The sequence below is a fragment of the Scyliorhinus canicula genome, chromosome 11, assembly GCF_902713615.1.
Source record: "Scyliorhinus canicula chromosome 11, sScyCan1.1, whole genome shotgun sequence".
NCBI classification, from domain to species: Eukaryota; Metazoa; Chordata; class Chondrichthyes; order Carcharhiniformes; family Scyliorhinidae; genus Scyliorhinus; species Scyliorhinus canicula.
Genome location: NC_052156.1, coordinates 151,856,976 through 151,877,021, shown reverse-complemented (window position 1 = coordinate 151,877,021; position 20,046 = coordinate 151,856,976). Strand labels below are relative to the sequence as shown.

Genomic DNA, 20,046 nt, shown 5'->3' with positions numbered 1-20,046 from the left:
CTCATCTTCACATAGGCCTCCTTCTTCCTCTTAACAAGAGATGCCACTTCTTTGGTAAACCACGGTTCCCTCGCTCTACCCCTTCCTCCCTGCCTGACTGGTACGTACTTATCAAGAACACGCAATAGCTGTTCCTTGAACAAGCTCCACATATCCAGTGTGCCCAACCCTTGCAGCCTACTTCTCCAACCTACACATCCTAAGTCATGTCTAATGGCATCATAATTGCCCTTCCCCCAGCTATAACTCTTGCCCTGCGGGGTATACTTATCCCTTTCCATCACTAACATAAAGGTCACCGAATTGTGGTCACTGTTTCCAAAGTGCTCACCTACCTCCAGATCTAACACCTGGCCTGGTTCATTACCCAAAACCAAATCCAATGTGGCCTTGCCTCTTGTTGGCCTGTCAACATATTGTATCAGGAAACCCTCCTGCACACATTGTACAAAGAACGACCCATCTAACTCGAACTATGTCTTTTCCAGTCAATATTTGGAAAGTTAAAGTCTCCCATAACAACTACCCTGTTACTTTCGCTCTTTTCCAGAATCATCTTCGCCATCCTTTCCTCTACATCCCGAGAACTATTAGGTGGCCTATAGAAAACTCCCAACAGGATGACCTCTCCTTTCCTGTTTCTAACCTCAGCCCATACTACCTCGCCATCTAGCATCCTTTCCGCCACCGTAATACTGTCCTTGACTAGCAGCGCCACACCTCCCCCTCTTTTGCCCCCTTCTCTGAGCTTACTAAAACACCTAAACCCCGGAACCTGCAACAACCATTCCTGTCCCTGCTCTATCCATGTCTCTGAAATGGCCACAACATCGAAGTCCCAGGTACCAACCCATGCTGCCAGTTCCCCTACCTTATTTCGTATACTCCTGGCATTGAAGTAGACACACTTCAAACCACCTACCTGAACAGTGGCACCCTCCTGCAAAGTCAAATCTGTGCTCCTGACCTCAATACACTCAATCTCCCGTACCCCAAAACTACAATCCAGGTTTCCATGCCCCTGCTGAATTAGTTTAAACCCCCCCAAAGAGCACTATCTCCCCCCCCCCCCCCCCCCCCCCCCCAGGATATTGGTGCCCCTCAGGTTCAGATGTAGACCATCCTGTCTATAGAGGTCCCACCTTCCCCAGAAAGAGCCCCAGTTATCCAGAAATCTGAATCCCTCCCGCCTGCACCATCCCTGTAGCCACGTGTTTAATTGCTCTCTCTCCCTATTCCTCGTCTCACTATCACGTGGCACGGGCAACAACCCAGAGATAACAACTCTGTTTGTTCTCGCTCTGAGCTTCCATCCTAGCTCCCTAAAGGCCTGCCTGACATCCTTGTCCCCTTTCCTACCTATGTCGTTAGTGCCAATGTGGACTATGACTTGGGGCTGCTCCCCCTCCCCCTTAAGGACCCGGAAAACACGATCCGAGACATCACGTACCCTTGCACCTGGGAGGCAACATACCAAACGTGAGTCTCTCTCGCTCCCACAAAATCTCCTATCTGTGCCCCTGACTATTGAGTCCCCAATTACTAAAGTTCTACTCCTTTCCCCCCCCTTCCCTTTTGAGCAACAGGGACAGACTCCGTGCCAGAGGCCCGTACCCCATGGCTTACCCCTGGTAAGTCCCCCCTGTCCCCCACAAGTATCCAAAACGGTATACTTGTTACTCAGGGGAATGACCGCAGGGGGGTCCCTGCACTGACTGCTTCTTCCCAGTCCCTCTTACAGTTACCCATCTATCTCCAGTCTTTGGTGTAACTACGTCCCTGAAGCTCCTATCTATGACCCCCTCTGCCTCTCGAATGTTACAAAAATGTGAAATGGGTCAATGCCACAAGAAAAAACACGAGCCTCCTTTACCTGCGAGTGCATATCATATACTGCTGTTCGACCCAACCAGTACACTCTACTCTTCCCATCCTTCCTCGTCTAACTCTGTCAACATAACCCTTTATTCTTTTCTCCATCATGTATTTGTCTAGATTTTGTTAAATGCTATTCACCTGTAGGAACAATTCACATTCTTGCCGCACTCTGGGTCAAGAAATTTCTTCAAATATCCTACTTGATTTCTGTGACTCTCCACTTTAGATGTTTTACTTTTTTCCAGCGGTGAAAACCCACTCTCTAACTATCAAAAACTTTCATTTATAATTGTTTATTTTAGTTCTTGTTTAGTAAAGTTAAATCCAGTTAAAATATTAACTTTTCCTAAAGGTTACATTTATTGTCCTCCCCCATTTTACTCACTGAATACAAATCCATAATCCCATCTTTCTTAGTGCTGAACTATCTGGAGTTCCTTCTGTATGGTCGGGAGAAAGCGATATAACAGCACAATCCTTTGTGAAAATGCCCACCAGTTTCTTCACTTTAGTTTCAAAAGTCTTAGAGACAAGAAAAAAACAAGCCCGATTCCCAGTGACACTGATCATTTGCCCAGAACATTACCTTTTGCTTAAGATGAATCCAGTCCGTTTATTGGAGGTACCAGCAGATCACCCTGACACAGCACACAGTAGGTAGGAGGATGCAGAAGGACCATGCATTAATCTGTAGTTGGCATACACTGCGTGATTTATCGTGTTCTTTTAATTTGTGGATTATACATAGGAACATGCATATAAAGTAGAAGCAGGAGGAGGCATTCAGCCCTTCGAGCCTGCTCCACCATTCATTATGATCATGGCTGATCATGAAGTCTAATACCCTGATCACGCTACCCTTGATCCCTTTAGACCCACTAGCTATATCTAACTCTTTCTTGAAATTGCACCCTGTTTCGCCTCAACTACATTTTGTGGTAGTGAATTCCACAAATTCACAGCTCTCTTGGGTGAAGAAATTTTTCCTCCCCATAGTCCTAAAAGTTTTCGACTCTCTCACCATCAGGAACATTTTCGAAATCTACCCAGTCTAATCCTGTTAGAATTTTAGAAGTTTGTATATGAGACCCCCCCCCCCCCCCCCCCCCCCCGCTCCCCCTCTGCTCTTCTAAACTCCAGTGAATATAATCCTAACCGATTTAGTCTCTCCTCATAATCTTATTTGAAGGCTAATTGTTCTAATGCAGATCCTTGGGTCATTTGGAGACCACATTGACATTGTTTGAAAAGAGGTACCTGAACCCCAGTACAAAGTAATTTGGTTTGGGAGTTTATATAGAAGTGCTTGCTTTTGTGAAGTGTGATATCAGATGTACCATCTACAAGATATAAATTTGCATCGGATATGCAGCTGTATCCAAGTTTAATGTGTCCCTTTAAGGGCACAAGATGCAATTAGTGTGTCTTAAATTGTTGTGGCTCAATTGATGGTCTCACTTCTGAGTCAGGTGGTCCTAGGTTGAGTGCAATCTGGTCCCCCTCTTTCTCTCTGTCTTGCTCCCTCTCATGGCACTACTTGAAGAGCAGGGGAGCTTTTTTTTTGGTATTGTGGCCAACATGTATCCCTCAACCAACATTACTAAACAGATTGTGACCATTCTCATGTTGCTCCCTGTGTGAGCTTGCTGTGTGCAAATTGGCTGACATGTTTCCTTCATTCCAACAATGAATACAATTCCAAAGTACTTCACTGGTCGTAAAGTGCTTTGGGATGGCCGGAGTTGTGTGTTTATATAAATGAAAGTTTCTCCTTTTTAAGAAGCTACTATTATTTTTATTTGTAAAATAAGTAATTATGTCAGTTGATAAAGTGGCTGAATTTTATTTCTCCCACTTTGTTTTCTAGGCCACATATCGCCACCTGCTCGAAGTGGGCATCGCTGTGTTGCAGATAATTCGAGCCTTTATGTGTTCGGGGGCTATAACCCTGACTACGAGGAGTCAGGAGGACCGGGTAATGAAGACTACCCACTTTTCCGTGAACTCTGGCGATATCATTTTGCCTCTGGCACCTGGCAGCAACTGGGTACAGAGGGGTTCATGCCCAGGGAGCTGGCATCAATGTCAGGTACAGGCAGCTTGCACCACTTCTCACACCCTTTCCATTTGTACTAAATGAAGTTTTATTTACTAGTGTTGTCACTCTGGAATTCTTTGAAGTGTGATGGTTGGAGAGAGGTGTGGAACTTCTGGGTTGTATCTCCTGGAGCTGCTTTGTAATTTGGCATCTGGTGTGTTAGGTTTTATAATGTCAGGGTCTGCAGTGCAGATCTGTTATTGTGACACTGGGAAACATTTAAGGTGTTGAGTTAATGGTTTTATAGAACCTTTCGCTCACACCCACCCTGTTTCCCTTCAGTTCCCCACATCTGGATGTGGGAACCATGCGACTTAAACAGCCTTGCTTCTCTCTCTTCCCAACAACCCATCCCTCCCCCACCACCACACCCCGTGTCGCCTCTTGTGAAGTATACAGAGAATGTGGAAAAATGAGCAAAAGCCTCTGTCCTGAAGTCCGCAGGCTTATCTTTGTCTTTTGTCCTATTTAGTTTTAGCCTTTGACTTCTTGCCTTGCATTGTGTACAGCCGACTCTTAAGCCATTTTCTCTGCACCTTTTTTGCTCTTCTTACCATAGGTTGGAGTTAATTGAATCTACTTTATACCAAAGATACTTTAGTGCGCAGTGGATGGGGGGGAAGAAATGGAGACAAATACAAAATTAATGATAAGTGTGCAAGAGGTGCAGAGGAAGTAGAAGGGAGTCAGATGGTGGGAGAGACTGAAAGAATTATATAGAACTAGGAGCCAAAGCATTTGTAACAACGTGTAATTTAAACAATGTTACAAGAGGTAAACCCAGCTAACAAAAACTCCCAAGAAGAGAAAGGGAGAGATATAAAAACTAGGGAATTGTCAAAGCAACATGTGGACCAACATTGTTCACTTCAAATGTAGTGGGTGAAAAGTTTAAAATCTCGCACCTGATCAAGCAGCAGAGGCTGGGGTTATGAAACCAAAGCAGAGCACTGGCTACAAGTCTTTCTCTAGCATATCACTGCCCTTTGTGATAGTCTAGCTTCAGGCGTAGGTCGTGCTGCCAACTCTCTGCAATTGCAACATCTCTTGCTGTTGCCGATTAACAGAATCCCTTGTTCTGTAAAGTTGTGTCCAGTTTTATTTGTGGCTTCAATGTTGCAATTTGATGGTGTAGCAGTGCTGATCAAACAAAATATCTCTTTTCCTTTCAGTTGTTTTACATGGTAATAACCTGCTGGTGTTTGGAGGCACTGGTGTCCCCTTTGGTGAGAGCAGTGGGAATGATGTCCATGTGTGCAATGTTAATTACAAGCGATGGGCACTGCTCAACTGTCGAGGCAAGAAACCCAACCGTATATACGGACAGGTCAGTGATGCTGTGCCTCTGAATGAATTAAGGGGTGACACTGCATACAGCAGTGTTCTTTCTGGTTTCCTCCCACACTCTATTTCCTTTTTATCTGCCCTCCCACATCCTCCTCCACCCACCTCACTACCTGATGACGCCACAAAAGAACAACTCAACCTTTTGAGTTTTTCTCTGTACCTGTCTGTGCTGTCTATTCTTTCCTGAATTCCTGTCCATAAAGGAATACTGAGGCAGGATACCAGAGGGGGAATACAGCAGGTGTGGCCATATGTCAAAGTGTTGACAAAACCTGGCAGCTTTGATATCCATATAATAGATCAAAAAACGTATACCTGTGCATGCTTCCTGCCCTCTTTGCTACAGTATTGATGTTGGTGGTAAGGATAATTACAGCTTGGCCTGTTTACACAGTCACTTTCCATTATGGGCAGTCATTAAGATTTTGTAATGAAAATCAGAAAATAAAGACAAGATGAATGTCTTTCAAATGAATGTCTGTTTCTGTCCAATTATTCACATTCATCAACCCAGCCTTGTCTGAACACCCAAGCATTCTCTTCAATTTAATGTGTTAACACTGGGAAATCAACTAGTATCTAATCACATATCTCTGCCAATTATTATACAGCAGTGTTATACATTATTGAAATATGTGCAGGAGTAGACCGTTTGGCCCTGCCCCACCATTTTTTATGATCATGGCTGATCCTCTATTTCAACACACTACTCTTGCACTCTCCCATACACCTTGACGCCTTTAGAGTCTTGAAATCTAACTATTTCCTCCTTGAATATAGTCAGTGACGTGGCCTCCACAGCCTTCTGTGGTAGAGAATTCCACAGGTTCGCCACCTTCTGAGTGATGAAGCTTTTCCTCATCTCAGCTGTAAATGGCCTATCCTGTATCCTAAGACGATGACCCCTCGTTCTAGACCCTCACCCCCTCCCACTCCCAGCCAGAGGAAACCACAACCTGGCATCCAGTCTGCACAGTTCTGTCAGAATTTTTTTGTTTCAATTAGATCCATTCTCATTCTTCTTAATTCCAGTGAATACAGGCCCAGTCAACCCAATCTCCTTCTCCCAGTATCCTGCCACACCAGGAATCAGTCTGGTGAACTTTGCTGTAGTTCCTCTTTGGCGAGTATATACTTTCTAAGATAAGGTCAAAACTGTGCACACAGCTCCAGGTGTGGTCTCACCAAGGCCCAGTATATCTGCAATAAGACATCCGTGCCCCTGTATTGAAGTCCTCTTGCAATGAAGGCCATATACTATTTGCCGCCTTAGCTGCTTGCTGTACCTGCAGGTTTGCATTTAGTGATTGGTGCACTGGGACACCCAGGTCCCTTTTGTACCTCAAAATTTCCCAATCTCTCGGCATTTAAGTAATGCTCTGCAATTCTTGTTTTTCATCTGAAGTGGATAACTGCACCAGCCATGCATTTGCCCATGCACTCACCTTGTCAATCACCTTGAAGCCTCTTGACATCCTTCTCATCACTCAACATTCCCACCAAGTTTCATGTTGTCAGCAAACGTGGAAATATTACATTTGGTTCCATCATCCAAATCATTGATGTATGTTTTGAATAGCTGGGGCTCGAGCATTGATCTCTGCTAGTCACCGCCTGCCACTTTGCAGAAGACCCATTTATTCCTGCCTTTTTTCTCTCCTGTCTCAATCCATGTCTATATCCTATCCCCAATCACATGCACTTTAATTTTGCACACTAACCTCTTGTAGGACTTTATCAAAAGTTTTTAAAATCTAAATACAAGGCAGCACTGTGGCACAGTGGTTAGCACTCACGGCGCCGAGATCCCAGGTTCGATCCCGGCTCTGGGTCACTGTCCGTATGGAGTTTGCACATTCTCCCCGTGTTTGCGTGGGTTTCGACCCCACAACCCAAAGATGTGCAGGGTAGGTGGATTTGCCACGCTAAATAGCCCTTTAATTGGAAAAAATGAATCGGGTACTCCTAAATTTCTTAGAAAAAAAATCCAAACACAGCACATCCATTGGTTCACCTGTATCTATTCTACTAGTTACATCTTCAAAAAAAACCTCCAGTAGATCTGTCAAACATGATTCTCCATTCATAAATTCACATTGACTTTGTCTAATCTTGTTGATTTGTTTTTAAGTATTCTGTTATTACATTTGACTCTGGCACTTTTCCTCCTCCTGATGTTAGGCTGACCCACCTGTAATTCTGTGGTTTCTACATCCCTCCTTTTTAAATAGCAGGGTTACATCTGCCACCCTCCGATTTGCCAGGACTGTTCCAGAATCTACAGAATTTTGGAAGGTGGCTACTATTGCATCCACTATTTCCATGGCCACCTCTTTTAGTATGTAGGCATTTGTCCATAATGTTTTGACCATGTATAGATGCCATCTCTAATGGTAGATGTTGGGATCACTCTTCGCTAACAAAGGAAAGATTTGTCAGTATTTTCAAGTGGTTTTAAGCACTTATTGTTTGACACTGAGACTCTTTATCCTTTTTTTTTTTTTTTCTTTTTAAAAATTTTTTTATTGGAATTTTTTGCAGAAAATATAACAAAAAGTATAGCAAAAAGCAGTAATATGCAACTAACAGCCCCAGACTCTTTATCCTAACCGTTGATCATGGAACTGAGAACAATGTACATTGCTGAATCTCAAAAGAATTAAGTGATGTCCAGTCAACAGATCAGGAAAAGTGATCAGATTTCTTGACATCAGTCTGACCTAGTGCACCATAGTGTTTAGGGAGCCCCAGTTTGCCTGCCTGTTGCTGCTGCCTCCTCTGGGTAATACATATTGTGTAGCTTCGGAGGGTTCACACCTAAGGTTTAACTGTATTTGAATTGAGCTGCAGGCACTAACAGCTCTTGGTGTTTTGATTTAGGATTTAGCCATCAGTAGGAGCACGGTTGCTTTAAGTCCTTTCTAAACCTAGAGTCCTACACAATGTGAACAAACAGGGAACACAAAATAGAAATGTAATCTCTGGCTTCATAGCCAGGGCTCGGGACCACTTGGTACATAAGCTGCAGTTTGGATCAAACACCCTAATCACATGTTTTACGCCTTCATCTGTGCATCTTTGCTTTTAACTGTTCCAGGCGATGGTGATCATAAATGGCTATCTATACATATTTGGTGGGACAACTGGTTATGTTTACAACACAGATTTGCACCGATTAGACCTTACAGCTCGGGAATGGATACAGCTGAAACCAAATAACCCTCCTAGTGACTTACCGGACGAAAGGTGAGCCATGGCTGATCAAAATGTCATCGTAAACTTCTGATCTTGTTTACGTCTCATTAAGCGCAACAGATTTTTAACATCAGTTGGGATACGAACAGTGTGAAGGGCACAGAGGGTGAAAAATTCTTATTACATTCAAGAGAACTTTTTTTAGCCGGCATGTAATAAGCCCAATTCTAGATTTAGTCATGGGTTATTAAATTGGGCAAGTGGATGAAGTGGAAGTGTGGGACCATTTTGTCGAGTCAGCATGGTTTTGTTGCAGACACTATCTTCGTCTTGCTTTCTCAAAAGATAGTAACGAGGAGTTGATGTGAGGAGTGTAGTGGATATTGTCTATATGTATTTGAGTAAGGCATTTGACAAGGTCCCACATGACAGACTGATCCGAAAAGTGAGATCTCATGGTGGCATGTTTGATCCAAAATGGGTAATGGTCGATGGATGTTTTTGTGAATGGAAAATTGTTTTCAGTCGTGTTCCATGGAGCTCAGTGTTGGGGCCCTTGTTGTCTGTTGTATATATTTATTATTGATTTTGACTTAAATGTAGGTGACATCATATGGGAAGTTTGTAAATGACACACAAGTTGACAGTGTTGCTAATAGTGAAATGGATATTTGTCGACTCCAAAATGATATCACTGGTTTGGTTGAGTGGGCAGCAAAGTGGTTTAGCACACTGGGCTAAATCGCTGGCTATGAAAGCAGACCAAGGCAGGTCAGCAGCACGGTTCAATTCCTGTACCAGCCTCCCCGAACAGGTGCCGGAATGTGGCGACTAGGTGCTTTTCACAGTAACTTCATTTGAAGCCTACTTGTGACAATAAGCAGTTTTCATTTCATTTCATTTCATTTCATTCAAATGGAATTATCTGGATAAGTGTGAGGTCATGTATTTGAGAAAGGCAAACCAAGCAAGGGAATAGTCAATAAACAAGAAGATATTGAGAGGGGTTGAGAAAGTGAGAGCCTCTGATTGCATGTCCACAGGTCCTTGAAGGTGATGACACAAGTGGTCAGGAAAGCACATGAATGCTTTCATTTATTGTGCGAGATATTGAATATAAAGATTTTGGCGAACAATTTTTGTTTGGTTTTCTGGGGTCAGCAGCTGCAGGGTTAATTTTTAGACACAGCCCATGGCGTAAAGCTGGTCAAAAAGCGAGCAAGGCTCGAGCATGTAGGATGGATGATGGAGTGTCCCCTTGGAGTCATCCTTCCCCTGCATTTCTTCTCCTGGAGGCCTGGAGAGAACCAGTTTCTGATGGGTTTACTTGTCTCATCACACAATCCTCTCTCGTCATCTGACCAGTTACCCAAACGTGGTCATATCCAGTTGATTCCAGGGTCATAGTTTAAACATGATTCAATTATGGCTGGAAGATTTCCCTTCTCAAAGAGTGTCTATTGGTTTGTTCTACATACAACTGAATTCACAGGTGCGGCCTGGATGGTGTGTGAATGGTCCATCTCTTGACCCATTCACTTTCTGCTAAGGTGGTGTTGTCTGCTGGGTTCTTCTAGACAATCTGACTTGGTGTAAATGGCTTTGGAATTTGTCAAACACAGTTAAACAAATGTTTGGCCATCTTAGAAGCTGCTTTTTAAGTCACTGAAATGTTGTTGTTCAGTCTTTTATAACTCATGGGTGATTCCAGTCCAATGAATGAAAACCACTTTTATGGCTTTGTAACACTGTTTGTTTATGCAGTGTTGGCACCCTTGTTCTAGCCAGTAGCAGTTATGTTGCTAATTCTAACACCACAGTAGCTGTTGTCACGGTGGAGAGACTGAGTAGACTATGTCAGGCCCCTGACTGACTCCGAGCTGTGCTATAGTGTGTCAGGCCCCTAACTGGCTGTATTAAGCCTGGTGGCAGCTTTAGGTCGCAGATGCACAGCATTTTGGGAACCAGCACTCCACCTCTTTCGCCTCTAACATCCTAAGATTTCCCTTTCTCTGTTAAGTGCAGAGTAACGGGATTTATTTTCCATTGTGCTGCTTGCAAATAGGTGAAAAACGCCCAAGTGATTTGTGTGTTAATGACCTGGACTTGAACGTATGGCATAATTTCAAATTTTGCATTGCAAATAACTTAAAACTTGGTGTGTTGTAAACCATGAAGGGCTAGTGATAAACCGGTGAAATGGACATCTGTCAAATGAAATTTAATGTAGAGAAATATAAAGAGAAGCTTTCAGCTGAAAGATTGCACCCTTTTCTGGGCACCTCACTTTAGGAAGGACATTGAGGCCTTGGAGAGGATGCCGAAGAGATTTACTAGAATGGTACCATTGATAGCGGACTTTGGTTGCATGGAGAGACTTTAAAATCTCATTCAATGGCAGCACGGTAGCATTGTGGATAGCACAATCGCTTCACAGCTCCAGGGTCCCAGGTTTGATTCCGGCTTGGGTCACTGTCTGCGGAGTCTGCACATCCTCCCCGTGTGTGCGTGGGTTTCCTCCGGGTGCTCCGGTTTCCTCCCACAGTCCAAAGATGTGCAGGTTAGGTGGATTGGCCATGATAAATTGCCCTTAGTGTCCAAAATTGCCCCTAGTAGTGGGTGGGGTTATTGGGTTATGGTGATAGGGTGGAGGTGTTACCGTTGGGTAGGGTGCTCTTTCCAGGAGCCGCTGCAGACTCGACGGGCCGAATGGCCTCCTTCTGCACTGTAAATTCTATGAAAAGACAGCACCCCTAACAGTACCCCACCACATTATGGCACAGTATGTCGATCTGGATTGTATGTTGTGAATCTTGAGAACAAACCATTTGGAGACAGGAAAAGTAGAGAATGTTGGTGCAGGAAACTGAAAAAAGAAGAGTTGGAGGGGATTGGGCAGAATTGAGGGGCTGAATGGTCAACAGTGCTGAAGCCAAGGCAGTGTTAGAAAAAGAGAAGCTGATGTTGGAGGAGGATTTGGTGTGTGTGGAGGCATAAGGCAGAAGGAGAACATTAAGATGAGTGTGCGGAGGCCTTTGGCTGCTAGGAATTTTTAAGTCCAGTTTCTAGGTATGGGGAGCCAGTGAGAACTCCTGGCTGGAATGCTTTAAATTGAGACTAGAAGGCCAGCAGGGGTAGCAGTGGATCTTGCCGTTTACAGACCATGGTTATGGACCTGCTGGACTGTACTACACAGCTTCAAGGGGTGGTGGCTGGTGGGAGTGGTGCAGGGATAGAAGCACAGCTAAGTAAGAATGTTTGGGGCTACTTTTTTCAGGTACCGACATGAAATTGCACACGACGGACAAAGGATATACATATTGGGAGGGGGAACATCATGGACAACGTATCCGCTGGATAAGGTAGGGAGAGATCACTCATATATCACTCAATCCTGGAACTGACAGGAAGTTGGTAGATTTATACAATGTTGAGATGTGTAGACAAAATAAAAAATGATTTCGGCAGCGGACTGCTCTTGGAGAGTTGGTATCCACTTGATGAATGTCAGGCTGGATGAGAAAGGTAATGATGCAGAATGGAATGCCCATTGGTTAGTGTCCAGCTGGAACAAGGGTGTGAGTGGAATATTCCAGGTCCACCAGGGAAGGGAGATGCAAAATGAAATACTATTGATGTTGCTTCCAATCTGCACGGTACTGTGGATATAGGGTTTTAAATTAAAATTTTACAACAGTTATGCAAATGAAATTTAACACTAACAAATGTAAATTAAACATTGGTGGAAAGAATGAGCACCATATTTGCACAAGGAAGAGAATAGATTGAACATGGAAAGATCATATGCAGCAGTAAACAGAATCATCCCAAATATTAAAACTAGAAGACAAATCCAAGTTTATAGGATAATTTAAATTGGTAAAGGGTGTGTTCTAAACTGTTCTTTCAATTAGTTGCACAAATTTTTTAAAAAAACTAGATGAGTAACTCTGGAAATTAGGGGAGTTCAAAGTGCTGCTACATTCTCGGCTGGGGAGTTGCAAGGGGCACCTCAATGGGTTTCTCAAGGTTTAAATAATCTTTTCTTGTCACAAGTATGAAGTTACTGTGAAAAGCCCCTAGTCGCCACATTCCGGCGCCTTTTCGGGTAAGCTGGTGCGGGAATTGAACCTGTGCTGCTAGCCTGGTTCTGCATTACAAGCCAGCTGTCTTAGCCCACTGAGCTAAACCAGCCCATAAGATCTAGTGTCTGCATCTAGACTATTTCACAATGTTCTATAATAATCTGTGGTGGGTGGAATACAGGGAATATGAGGAGAAATGCTGAAATATAAACTTAATTCTTATGTTTCTTTCCCTTCCTCAAAGATTTCAATCCAAGACTCATTTCATTTTCAGATACATGCATATAACCTGGAGACGAATACGTGGGAGGAGATGCAAACAAAACCACAAGATAGAACAGGCAAGTCTGCAATATGTCGCTTCTGCTAAATGTATCCAAAGTGAAGGATCGTTGAATCCTGCATTTTGACGGGATTATTTGGTAATCTCTTGGCTCCTTTTTTTCCCTTGCGCTTATCACCCTCTGAGGTTTTATCCTCTTAGCATAATTATTTAATATTTCTCGATTTTAAATGCAATATATCTACCCAATCCATCTCACTGATAAATACTGAAGCAAAGTCATTATTTAGGATTTCTGCTGTTTTGCTATTGCTGCCTGTGGTTTTATCCTGTCCATTCCTTAATGGCTGTATTTCCATTACGACTTTTATGTATCTGTGGAATATTTTACTTTTCCATTTTGTTTTTGATGATTTCCAAGCTCTTTTTTGACTTCTCTGAATCACATTCTCCCATGTCGTTATCTCCCTTGTCGTTATCTCATCTTGTCCATGTACTTGGTATATACCTCTTTCCTTATCCTTGATTTTTCCATCTTTTATTTTCTTTCTTCTTCCTTGTGTCCCATTAGATTTTTTTAGCATTTAACAGAATATATTTTCCTGGTCTCTGAGCACTTTTTAAATGTTTTCAAATCCGTGTTCTACATCACTGTTTCTACTAGTGACCATTTTATTTCCCCATGTCTTAATTTCAATAGTCAAAATCTACTTTTATCCCATCTATTAACCGAGCCTATATCATATTTATGTTCTGCATTGTTATCATGCGGCATATCGTACGTTAAGGTCACTATTGCCTAAATGTTCCCAATATTTACTTATCGGCCGTACTCAGTCCAGTGGTGAAACCCTGAAGAAAGAGGAAGGGGAGGACCCGAGATTACTAGGATGAGGCAGCTGCAGGCTCTGAAGCCAATGAGGGGTTTGGGGGCGAGGCTGTAATGCTCAAAAGATCCCACGATGTTGAAAAGATGAAGTTTCAGATTGGGACATGGTAAGAGTGTGATGTGCCCTTTAATGGTGTAAATTTGCCCTGGAGATTAGCTTTATAGTGTAAATTTGCCCTGGAGATTAGCTTTATAGTGTGGTTTAAAACTATATGAATTTTCCATTTGTGAACTCAGTTGAAGCTTATTTCTCATGTCATTATCTCCACCTGATGACTGTCAATGTTCTTAACCGAGGTTTGTTTCCTTGTAGGTTTTCCTGCAGCCAGAAGATGTCATAGCTGTGTACAAATAGGGCATGGTAAGTGGGAACTGTTGGCAAGAGTGTTTAACTTGGCAGCAGAGAGCTGTAAATCGCTCACTTCTAAATCTTGTACCACCATTGTGTCTGGTATTGCGTTTGTGTTTAGAAAATGGGGTTCTTTACAGGGAAACGCTGATGTTCTGCTATTTTCTCGTTCTGAAGTTTGAGAATAAAATTTTCATTACCCTTCATTTTTTCACAGCACCGCTTGGAAATTTCTTATAAACCAGTTGACTAAAACTACTGTTTCTTTTGAATGAAAATTTCCTTTTGCCGCCTTTCTGTCTTGTGACTCGGGGTAGTGTTTTTTGTCTCTTAGTGAGAAAGTCACAGTTTTAGTGCAACTCTGGAGACTTGAGCATGGAAATCTAGTTTTGAGTATAGAGAGATGATTGTATTGCCTTGAGGTGCTATCTTTCGAATGAGATGTTTAAACCATGTTGCATGTCTTTCCCCTTAACTGTCACCAAGTCTCATTCCCCTATCACTGCATTCCTCGCAGGTGGATGTGAAAGATCTCACACTATTTGAGGAAGAGCAGGGTGTAGTTTCCCAGGTGTCCTGGCCAATATTTATCTATCATAAATATCACCTGAAGTAGTATCTGTATGATATTGCAGTTTGAAAAATGAAATGAAAATCGCTTATTGTCACGAGTAGGCTTCAATGAAGTTACTATGAAAAGCCCCTAGTCGCCACATTCCGGCGCCTGTTCGGGGAGGCTGTTATGGGAATTGAACCGTGCTGCTGGCCTGCCTTGGTCTGCTTTAAAAGCCAGCGATTTAGCCCAGTGTGCTAAACCCGCCCCTTAGTTTTTGGGAGCTTACTGTGCTTAAATTGGCTGTCACAGTCGCCACATTAGAACATAGAACAGTACAGCACAGAACAGGCCCTTCGGCCCTCAATGTTGTGCCGAGCCATGATCACCCTACTCAACCCACATATCCACCCTATACCCGTAACCCAACAACCCCCCCTTAACCTTACTTTTATTAGGACACTACGGGCAATTTAGCATGGCCAATCCACCTAACCCGCACATCTTTGGACTGTGGGAGGAAACCGGAGCACCCGGAGGAAACCCACACACACAGGGGGAGGACGTGCAGACTCCACACAGACAGTGACCCAGCCGGGAATCGAACCTGGGACCCTGGAGCTGTGAAGCATTTATGCTAACCACCATGCTACCCTGTACATCCTGTTTTATTGGTCATAAAGCTTTTTGGGGCATCCTCAGATTGTGAAAGCTGCCATGTAAAAGTAATGATGTGGAGATGCTGGCGTTGGACTGGGGTGAGCACAGTAAGAAGTCTTACAACGCCAGGTTAAAGTCCAACAGATTTGTTTCAAACACGAGCTTTCGGAGCGCAGCTCCTTCCTCAGGTGAATTTTCCTCACCTGAAGAAGGAGCAGTGCTCCGAAAGCTCGTGTTTGAAACAAACCTGTTGGACTTTAACCTGGTGTTGTAAGACTTCTTAATGTAAAAATAAGTGCTTTGTCTTGTGATATGGAGGTGTTGAGTTACTGAGGTTCTTGATTGTTCTAACTAATTATCAGACTGTTTAAGCAACATTCAATACTAGATAAGAAGGAACCCCAAGATAAATGTTGGGAAGGCTGTCGTTTTCAGTGCCCCCACCCCCACCCAATTCCATTCCCTAGCTACTGACTCCATTCCCACTCCTCGCTGACCAACATTGGCTCCTGATCAAGCAGCGTCTTGATTATAAAATTACATAATCATCATAATCTTTTAGTGTCACAAGTAGGCTTACATTAACATTACAATGAAGTTACTGTGAAAAGCCCCTAGTCGCCACACTCTAACACCTGTTCAGGTACACAGAATTCAGAATGTCCAATTCACATAACAAGCACGTCTTTCGGGACTTCTGGAAGGACACTGGAGCACCCGGAGGAAACCTGCACAGTCAGTGACCCAAGCTGGGAATTGAACCTGGGACCCTGTTGCTGTGAAGCAACAGTGCTACTCTCTGTGCTACTGTGCTGCCCATTCTCATCCTTGTTTTCAAATTTCTTCATGGTCTTGCCCCATCCTATCTCTGAAACCGCCTGCAGCCACACAGCCCTCTGATATCTGCGCATCTCTAATTCTGGATCTCTGGAAGTTAAATTTACAGGTTTTTTTCAGTGAACTATATGCCATCCCTGATTTTAATGAGTCGACCATTGGTGGCCATGCTTCAGTTGCCTAGTTCCTGAGTTCTGAACTACTTTTCCTACTTTGCATCTTTTCCTCGCCTTCTTCTGTAAGCCTACATCTTTTTGTTTCATAAGTGTTTTTATTCTCCATTTTCACATTTCCTTCAAAATTTACACCTCACCCACAGACAGTAAACAGTAACAAATACAAAATCAATCCCCTTAACAATAACAACGATCCCATCCTCCCACCACCCCAAACAACGGCCCACCTGTCAATATCTGCGTCCAGTAAAACAAACCCTCCCATGGGAGGTCCGGGACTGCCCACGGTCACCATAGAGTCCACTCTCTTCCCCCCCCCCCCCCCCCCACACACACACACACACACACACACACACACACACACACACACACAAAACGGCGTCCAACCTCTGAAAGAGTGCCGTACATGATACCGAAGAGTTGTAAACCCCCCCCCAACTCCTCCCGTCCACTGCCTCTTGTAAAACTCCTCCCCCAACCTCGGTTCCTTCCCCCCAACTTTCCACCCCGGCTAGACCACTCGGACCCTGTTTTGCCAGGCTCCGATGGCTGAAGCCCCTCCCCCCACTTCACTCCCGTTCACTGGCCGGCTTAAACCGGGCAGCGTGGAGGCCCCGGCCCTAGGAAAGTCCAGAAACCCCCTTTTAGAACACAAACCCCGCATATCCACCTACACAGGGCCGGCTCAAGGTACCGGCAACTCGGGCAGTGGCCCGGGGCGCCATGTGCTAGGAGCGCCGCGTAAAAGTCTTGGGGCCCGCGCATGCGCAGTTGGGCCGGGGCCAACCAGTGCATGCGCGGTGGCCGCCCTCCCTCAGGCCGCCCCGCACAAACATGGTGGATGGATCCAGGCTCGCCGGTGGTCACTCCGGCCCCCCCCCCCCCCCCCCCCCCCCCCCCCCGAAGGGTGCCGAAGTTCAGCTTGCCCGGGGCACCAGCAACCCTAGGGCCGGCGCTGCACCTACACCCCAAAGAGCCCTCACTTCGAGTGAAAGTCCCATCACTTACCTTGTCCAAATATGTACAACATTGGCTCCTTTAGCCCATACACCTGCACGCAGTGAAACAAAAAAAAGAAGAAAATACAGCCATGAGGTTACATCGGCACATGGCCATTTCTCAATTTCTCAGTTCTGCCACAGTCCTTCTACCGTCGCAAACTCTTCTGCTGTTGCAACATAAAAGTCCTTGAACTTGTAAGTCACCCTCAGCTTCGCTGGATATACAATGCTGCACTGCACCTTGCTAATGTACAGTGCCCTCTTCACCCAGTTGAAAGCAGCCTGCCTCCTCTCCAGCTCCACTGTGCTCCAGCCCACTGCACCACCCGCTTCTGCTTGGCCCAGCACAGGACCTTCTCCTTCACACTGTACCTACGGAAGCACAGAGTCACTACCCTTGGCGGCTCACTCGCCTTTGGTGCAAGCCTCCACGACCGATGAGCCCAATCCAGTTCATATCGGGAGGGATCCTCCTCCTCCTCCAATATTTTCGCCAGCATCGCAGCAAAATACTCAGTCGGTCTCGGCCCTTCAACTCCTTCGGGCAGCCCCACAATCCTTAAATTCTGTCGCCTGGATCTGTTTTCCAGGTCTTCCATTTTTCCTCGCAGATCCTCGTTAATCTCCATCACCTTCCGCATCTCCTTCCCCATCGAGGTAAGTTGATCACCGTGTTGCAATAATGTCTCCTCCACTTCCTTCAGCGCCTCCCCTTGCTTCCCCACCTCCGCCACTGCACTCGCCACCGCCATCGTCACCGGGGAAATCGCCTCCTCCACCAGCACACTCTAAACCTCCCTCATCTCCTTCCTCATTGTCTCCATGTATTTTGTAAACTGCCTTTCGAATTCCGCAGCCATCACCGTTGCCATTTCTTCAGCCGTAAGCAATGCGGCCTCCCCTGATGCTCCAGCCTCCATTTTCCTTGGTGACCCCGCGGTGACCTTTCTACTCCCTGACGGACATTCAGCTGTTTTCACAGCTGGTTTTTTTTTTTTACTGGTCCGTGACATATCCCTTCCCTGTGCTTGCTCCTGACCTTCACCGCCTTCGCTGCCCCTAGGACCTTGCGTCAATCCCCGACAATGCCGTTCCCCAATATCTACAAGCTTATGCAGGAGGTGGAAGAGGCGTCAGTAGAGGAGCTGAAAACGAAGTGGGAGGGGGAACTGGGGGAACAGATCGAAGACTGGACATGGGCTGATGCCCTGGAGAGGGTAAATTCTTCCTCCTCGTGTGTGCGGCTTAGCCTCATCCAATTCAAGGTGCTGCATAGGGCCCACATGACTGGGACGAGGATGAGTAGGTTCTTTGGGGGTGAAAATAGGTGTGTCAGGTGCTCGGGGAGTCCAGCGAACCATGCCCATATGTTCTGGGCATGCCCAGCATTGGAGGAGTTCTGGAAGGGGGTGGCGAGGACGGTGTCAAGGGTGGGTGTTATGGGGCTGTTAGTTGCATATTACTGCTTGTTGCTATACTTGTTGTTATATTTTTATATTTTCTGTAAAAAATTCCAATAAAAATTATTTTAAAAAAAAAAAAGACAATGCCGTTCCCGAACGGGAGCCCTCCAACGCGCGGCTGCCTCCCGCCCGCTGTCACCAGAAGTCCCCTTAAGTCTACATCTTTGACCAAACATTTGGCTAGGTATCCTAATATCTCCTTCTGTGGCTAAATGTTAAACTTTGTTTTGTAGCACTCCGGTGAAGCATCTTGGGCATTTTAATACATTAAAATCATGATATAAATATACTTTGTTGTGCATCTGCTGAACATTACAACAATTCCTGAATCTTTTTGCAGATGTCTATGTGTGTGGTGGATATAATGGTGAGGTAATACTTGGGGACCTCTGGAAGCTCAATTTACAGACTTTCCATTGGACTAAATTGCCTGCAGAAATGCCAGAGCCGGCTTACTTCCACTGTGCAGCTGTAACCCCAGTGAGTAGTTCGGTGTGATGTTTCCTATTTGTAATCTGCAGTTAATGTTCCTCCCTCCTAAACATAAGTCTGTCTTTGATCAATAGCCCTCCCTATTGACATCCAGTAGGAATTGCTCAGTGGAAATTGGGGAGTTTTTTTTTGCTTACAGCCCCCCTTAACTAGGTTATTAGTCCTAACCTAGGTCTTGTACAAGGAAAAGATGAAGTGTTTTGTTAATTGCCCTGCTCATGCAACCTGTTTGCTTTCTTACTGCTCAGCATCGGTCATGAACCTGTAAAGAGCTGCAAACAATGAAGAAAGATTCCTTTTTCTGACCGGATTTCAATTTGCTGTTTATAACACTAGTGTATGTAAATACACTTGTGCATTCTATCTACCAGAGTTTCGCCCATTTTCCCCAGCACATTTAGATTTGCTTGCAAAAGTTCCTTCTCCTGTGCAATCCATATACTTCCACAAATGTCAGCAGCTATTCCCCCAGCATCTACATCTGGGTCATTTCAAAAAGAGCTGTAAATTGCAACAGCTCCGTAGCAGATCCCTGCATTCTGCCACTGGTCAGGGGGCCCAACAGATACCCTTTCATAGCAGCGTATGGTGTCTCGCTTTCTTACTCCCCACATAGCCTCTCCAATGTTTCAATCATTTCTGCCTCCACTGATCTATTGCAAACTCTATTTCAGATGATGTAGTATCTCAAAGTGTAAAATGCTCTTCTCAAACAACCCAATCTTGGGATCTTGAAGGGT

At 44.7% G+C, this 20,046-nt stretch overlaps 1 protein-coding gene across 3 annotated transcripts in view; it reads left to right on the top strand.

Moving 5' to 3' along the window:
* klhdc10 (kelch domain containing 10) overlaps positions 1 to 20,046 on the top strand; it is a 63,494-nt gene that overhangs the window by 39,723 nt on the left and 3,725 nt on the right. For 2 of the 3 annotated variants that reach the window (XM_038811772.1, XM_038811774.1), the window contains 7 exons: positions 3,746 to 3,967; positions 5,149 to 5,303; positions 8,421 to 8,569; positions 11,796 to 11,880; positions 12,848 to 12,944; positions 14,089 to 14,136; positions 19,155 to 19,294. In XM_038811772.1, coding sequence (XP_038667700.1) covers positions 3,746 to 3,967; positions 5,149 to 5,303; positions 8,421 to 8,569; positions 11,796 to 11,880; positions 12,848 to 12,944; positions 14,089 to 14,136; positions 19,155 to 19,294 — 896 coding nt within the window. The remainder of the gene's footprint in view (positions 1 to 3,745; positions 3,968 to 5,148; positions 5,304 to 8,420; positions 8,570 to 11,795; positions 11,881 to 12,847; positions 12,945 to 14,088; positions 14,137 to 19,154; positions 19,295 to 20,046) is intronic. The other variant, XM_038811773.1, reaches the window with a different exon arrangement.